The sequence below is a fragment of the Oryzias latipes genome, chromosome 21 (assembly GCF_002234675.1).
Source record: "Oryzias latipes chromosome 21, ASM223467v1".
Classification (NCBI taxonomy): domain Eukaryota; kingdom Metazoa; phylum Chordata; class Actinopteri; order Beloniformes; family Adrianichthyidae; genus Oryzias; species Oryzias latipes.
In genome coordinates this window covers 2,250,316-2,256,766 of record NC_019879.2, presented here as the reverse complement: position 1 = coordinate 2,256,766, position 6,451 = coordinate 2,250,316, and the positions used below count along the sequence as shown (strand labels likewise).

Genomic DNA, 6,451 nt, shown 5'->3' with positions numbered 1-6,451 from the left:
CTCTGCTCTATATGCAACACCTAAACACTTAAGAACAACACAATGAAAACGAAAGCAGGTTACAATAAGGCAAAAGTTTTTGGTGAAACATTTTAGTAAAAGAACCCATACTCAGGTGAATCAAGCCTTCACAACTTCTGCGACATTTGCATACAAAAGAGGAAGAAGGAGCTTGTTTGAGCATCGGCATGAACCATAAGTGTGAATTCAGAAGACGGAGAAAAAAGAACTGGTCTTCAGCAAATGCAACTGTATTGCCTTCGTTCCACGTTGCAGAGCTGTTCAAAAAAAATGTGAACATTACAACATTACAACTCTACTTTTTACCTGCCCCAGATGAGCATTTTGACATGTTTGGATATTTCTTTCATTTTCAGTCCATATATGATTGGGTTGAATAAGGGCTGATATATTATAATCTGTAACATCACTGTTAAGTGCAAAGTTTTTGGATATCCAGAACCAAAAAAACCTATAATGACATCAAAAGAACTTAAACATGAGAAGTTTACCAAAACCAACAAATGAGGTAAACAGGTCTGTGCAGCTTTACTTCTAACTTCTTTAGAACTTCGATATGATATTTTTAGTATCCTTATGTATGTAAATAGTATGAAAAGTGAAGGCAAGACTACAACATTTACAAGTATCAGGGTGTCTAACACAGCAAGTTCTTCTAATTTTTTACATAGAAGCAGTTGAAGAGCACTGTCACAGAAAATTCCTTCCAGACTGAAGCTACAGGGCCTTTGATTAATGATAACCTTTCCTGAAATTGCCACTGTAAGTTGAAAAAGTGGCCAAAGCCAGGACAGTATCAACATAACAGTTACTCTTCTTTTGCTCATGAGAGATTGATATTGTAGAGGCTTACAGATAGACACATACCGGTCAAAGGACATGGCTGTCAACAGCAGAAATTCTGACGCACCCAAACAGTAATACACAACATATTGTAGGAGACATGCATAGTAAGTTATGATCTGCCTCTTCGATAAAATGTCAACCAGAAGCTTTGGGTAGACAGCAATGCTAAACATAACAGAGTTTGTTAGCAAAGCTGCAATAAAAATGTACATGGGCTCATGAAGGCTCTTCTGAACAACAATAATGAAAATAATAGTACAGTTACAGAAAAGTATTAGGATAAATACAGTAAACACAATCAGAAAATACAAACACCTGTATTTTTCTATTTCTATGAATCCATCTAGAGTTATTAGTGATACATTGAATTCAAGCTCCATCGGGCTCTTTCCAGGTTATGTAATAAAAACAAACCAGTTCTATACAATATGTAACAAAGAAAATATTGTTGTTTTTGCGACACCTCACCAATCTAGGACTGGACACAAGAAGAGGTCTTCTCTGTAATGCAGACTGAAGGGTTCGGGTTTATCTAGAACACATTTATCCTCTATGGAGCCCATTAGTGCTCTCGTCATCTCACTCAAGGAAACTTGCAAACAAATGAGACACACACGCACACTCATTAATTTTTCTTCCATTTGTCCCTTTCGGGGTCACGGGGCTGCCAGAACTTATCCCGGCCACTTATGGGCGACAGCAGGGGACACCCTGGACCCTCGTCACAGGATCACACATATCACACACCCATGCACTATCACACCTATGGACAATTTGGAGTGACCAATTAACCTATAGAGCATGTTTTTAGACGGTGGGAGGAAGCCGGAGATCCCGGAGAAAACCCACGCATGCACGGGGAGAACATGCAAACTCCACACAGAAATGTCCCCCATTGATGTTCTGTTTTCAGGTCCGCCAGCCGGGACCTGAACCAGGGGCCTTCTTGCTGTGAGGTAAGAGCGCTAACCACTGCGCCACTGTGCAGCCTAAAACAGTTTGTACAATTCTCCCGAGCTGCGTTATTGACTATATAAAGGTGTATATCTTATTACAATGCATGGAAGACACTGAAGATGTTTAGAGATTGGGTTTATTTTAAAAAGTTTTACAAAAGCATCGGTAATCACGTCTTCATGTCTAACCCTGCAAAAACAGCTTTCACCGCTAATTCCGTTTCTCTGTGACACAAATTAGTTTAAGAAGGGAATAATAAGAACAAGAATCAAGCTAGAAGAGGTTTTTACAATTGTCTTGATGAAAATAATTATGATATCATATCATAAGATTTAGGAAGCCTGAGCTGGCTGCCTTTCCATCCGGCAGCGGCGCTCTATATGCGGCCAGCCAGCCACCCCGATGCTGGCATAGCAGGCAAACAAGCGACTGCAGGATGGCGACCTGTGCAGACTGTATCTTTCACCCAGCAGTAGCGGCAACTCTGCAGCACCAGCAGATTACGAAAATTGATGCAAACTGGCAGAGTTGTTGGTCACATGACTCAAATAATAAAAAAAGTGTTTCCGTTGCAGTTTTGTGAAATATGCAATTTCGATATGCTTCAAAACACCACCTCCTCCAAGCACAATTCTTTTTTCTCGAAAAATGCGAGATTTTTTAGAAATCGATGTGTTTTCATGAGTTGAATTGACTATCACAAATCTAATTTTATAGTCAATGGAAACATAGAGAAGAAGAGGTAGAGGCGTGGAAAGAGGTGGGGACTCACAATAAGTTTACTCCTGTTTGGTGGCAGAAGTTGCCATAGATACAATAACTCAAAGTGACTCGGACCAATCGCTGTTGACTGGTTTTAACCCATGTCAGGAAGCGCTGGTGAGGGATTTGGCCTGATTTTGTGAAAGACTGAGGTAAGGCATTTTCTATGGGTGACACCACACCTCAATTCGTCCATTGTTATTATAGTCAATGAAACTCAACCACACTTGTTGCCTGATTTTGCAGGTCTTTCTTTCCCACTGCTGTCTGGCTCTAAAATAAAAATACAGTACAGACCAAAAGTTTGGACACACCTTCCCATTCATTTGAATGAGAAGGTGTGTCCAAACTTTTGGTCTGTACTGTATATGAGTGGACTTTGTCACCTAATAACCCACAGAATCTGTATTCTGATTGGGTTACTTTTACTCTCCTTTTCTTTTCCAGTTTTTTGAAACCTTACATTGGTTTCAAAATGTAAGGTCCACCCTTACATTGACGTGTTCTCCCTACCATGACAAAGGTGGATAAAGGTGGAAAGATTTCATGTAATCCATGGACACTATTGAGTGAGGTTCACAAATCATCGAAGAAAAAAGGTTCAGCGCACTGTCTAGTGGGTCTAGATGACCCAGCTCCCAATGGTAAAGTGCCTCGGATAGCACAAGGGATATACTTGTCATGCATTCTGGTTTAATTTCTCACGTCCAATGGCCCCATTAATTTTTAGTTAGAGAAATTTGTCATCATGTGAGTTCACCCATCAAATTCATATGTGCTCAGTGGATTAGGAGAAAGAATTAAAATCACGTTCTCTGGGAGCTTTGGGTCCAGGACCCTCTACTAATCAGAATCAGAAATACTTTATTGATCCCACACGTGGGAAATTTGTTTGTCACCATAGCAACTGACAACAGAGGGAAAAAAAGACTTAGAATTAAATAAAAAAAGCAAAAACAAAGAAAATGTAGCATAAATGCAAACATCAAGGTATTATAAATTAAAAAGCTATTTACTAAGGTCCATTTAGTCTCAGAAAAACCAAAGCAGTAGTGTGGCTAGCATTTCTGGGAGTAAGTCAAACATATTCCCTGTAGCACTGCCAACAGTGAACCAATGGTTAAATAAAGTGAGCCACCTAGTCCCCAAACAGGACTGAATTCCTGAGTTGATCATTTGTCTCTGCAGGCCTTGGATTTGCTGATTTGCTGACCAGCGGAGATCTGGTCTGATCGGGGGACCAACTTCAAAGGTGGAGAACGTGAACTCAAGGAGGTCTTCGCTAGCATGGAACCTGCTCTACGGCAACAGCTTGCTCAGCAGAGAATCAAGTGTCACTTCAACCCACCAGCAGCTCCGCACTTTGGTGGTGTGTGGGAGCGAGAAATTCGTTCTGTAAAGACGGCCCTATACACATCTGTTGGAGCACAACCAGTCTTTGAGGAAGTGCTTCTCACTGTACTCTTGGAGGTGGAGTCCATCCTTAACTCTAAATCTCTGGGCTACGTCTCTGCGGACGTGGCAGACATCGAACCTGTGACACCTAACAGTCTCCTGATGGGGGGGCCTGATGGATCGCTGCCTCACGTGGTCTATCCAGACACTGAGATCTTGAGTAGGAGACATTGGCGGCACTCACAGTGCTGACCACCTTTGGGCAAGATTCCTTCAGGAATACCTCCCCACCCTGCAGACCAGGCAGAAATGGCATTCAGCCACCCCAGAACTCTACGTGGGTGCAGTGATCATGTTAGTTGATCCTCAGTTGCCCCGAGCTTCCTGGCCCATAGGAAGAGCTGTCAAAATTCATCGGAGTGATGATGGACACAATGGGTCGGCTGACGTTGAGATAAATGGACATGTGTTTACCCGACCAGTAGCTCGTTTAGTTAAGTTACCTGCACTGCCATCTGGGGAAAATTAGTTTAATTGAAGCAAATGTGCCTTGCACATTTGGGGGCGGCTGTTGTGAAGGCTCAGCCCATTGTTGATGACATCACAGGAAATGATGTTGAGTTCCTTTTTTCTGTGGTTTTATGGGTTTGTTGAGCTAGTTCCTGTTTTGCATGTGCTCTGGGTCAGCAGCAGACAGAGACTTTGGTTGCCCAAGAACCCTGTCTTACATCTTCAGTTCATTCCAGTTGCTGTATTTTTCAATATTGAGTAACTGACCAAAACGTAAGCGTTTGAATCCTTTGTTTTACGTGCTTTACTCATTTGATTCATGCAGTTATTTTTTTCGGCCGCTAGGGGTCACTGTTGTCAGTGTTTCAATGAAGTTTAAAGCAGATTTAATTATATTTTGCCTAATATAAGGAGTTTATTGTCATAATGACATATTGAGTCAGTTTGCTTGTTTTATCTAATTTATTTTATTTACAGCCGGCCTATTTGTGTTATTTATGTAGTGATGAGAGGATTTTTGTTTGCACACTAACTTGAATCATTCAGCAATGGAATAAATTCAGAACATCTGACAAGTGGAGTCACATCTCCTTTTCCTCCTCCCTTATTCCTGACGGACACCCCATCTTGTTTACGGTTAAACTCCGAATCAGCAATGCAGTCCTCCATCCTCACAGTCCTCTCTAACAACCACAGTTACAGGGACACCAGTGACGTGCGGTGAGGTCAATGGCTGGTGAGGCACTGACGTCATCAGTCAGATTTACAAACATATGAACCATACTGAGTAACTTATTCACCATTTGATTGACAACAGTTAACGTGTTTTGTTTAAAATATCATTTCAACATGTTTTTTTTTCATATACAAACTGCAGCATAGAAAAAAGCACAAACGTTATTATCGTCTTACCTTTACTTGTAAATAAAATCCATACGCCGCTCCTTCTGAAGAAAATGTCTTGCCGCTTGCTATCACTTATTCTATTGTTTTTTAGCGTCATAATCTCAGGGCTCACCGGCGCCCCCTAACTTGAGGCACGGGAACTTCTGGCCTCACCCAGCGGCTGATTCGCTGGCGTTTAGCGCTCAGCACAAGAAACACGTCCCTCACATACAGTTATTTATAAAAACAAACACTGTACATCATATACATCTGCTAAATTATGTAAACTCAGCTCATATAGTACAAGTGATTGAACCGACACACAGAGACAGCAGTACCGTCTGACTGCATAGGTATTGCGCAATCCAAGGTGAGGCTCAGCGGGCTGGTGCCTCATCGCACGTCACTTAGTATCTGAACGGCAAATGCGGAAATTCAGCGATTTTGAAAAGAAAAAACACCCAAAAATGGCACATTTAAATGGAAAATGACTGCAAAGCACAAATTACTGATTAAATATAATAATTGAATTTATTTTTTCTCTTTTCTTCCCATAATGACAGGTGAGGGACAGCCTCACCTGCCTCTCCTGACTGCACGTCACTGAGGGACACGTTGGTTGCTTGAGATGCATTATGAGATATGTGTGATGTGTTTATTATTTTTAAAGTTTATGCTTTTTTTTAAATAACTATCATCATTTTTTGTTACTTTGTAAATGTTATCTTCTTGTCTCATAATGTTTTCCAGTCTCAACATTACAGTAAAAGGTCATTGTTAAAAATGTGCTTATCATCTCTAAAATCTTAGGGGAAGGGCAGCTAAAAATAATTAAAAATAATCTCAGTGGTTGGTGTCCTTTAATATCACATGTACTAAACATTCCCATTTAACCAAACTGTAGAGAGGGAAAATCTGGATTTACTAAAGTCATACCTAGTTAAATTATTCGCCTGATACAGAGTTTTTTCAATAAGCAGCAGACCAGAAACCATTCTACTCAGATCTATTTTCTTACAAAAAAATTCAAGTCTGATACAATACATTTTGAAAATAAAATGTATTAAAACAATTC

General features: G+C 40.6%; 1 protein-coding gene across 1 annotated transcript; it reads right to left on the bottom strand.

Moving 5' to 3' along the window:
- Window positions 1–323: 323 nt before the first annotated feature.
- LOC101167658 (olfactory receptor 6N2) lies at window positions 324–1,247 on the bottom strand. The gene has a single exon (XM_011489199.1). The coding sequence runs from the start codon at window positions 1,245–1,247 to the stop codon at window positions 324–326; it is 924 nt and encodes a 307-aa protein (XP_011487501.1).
- Window positions 1,248–6,451: the final 5,204 nt, after the last annotated feature.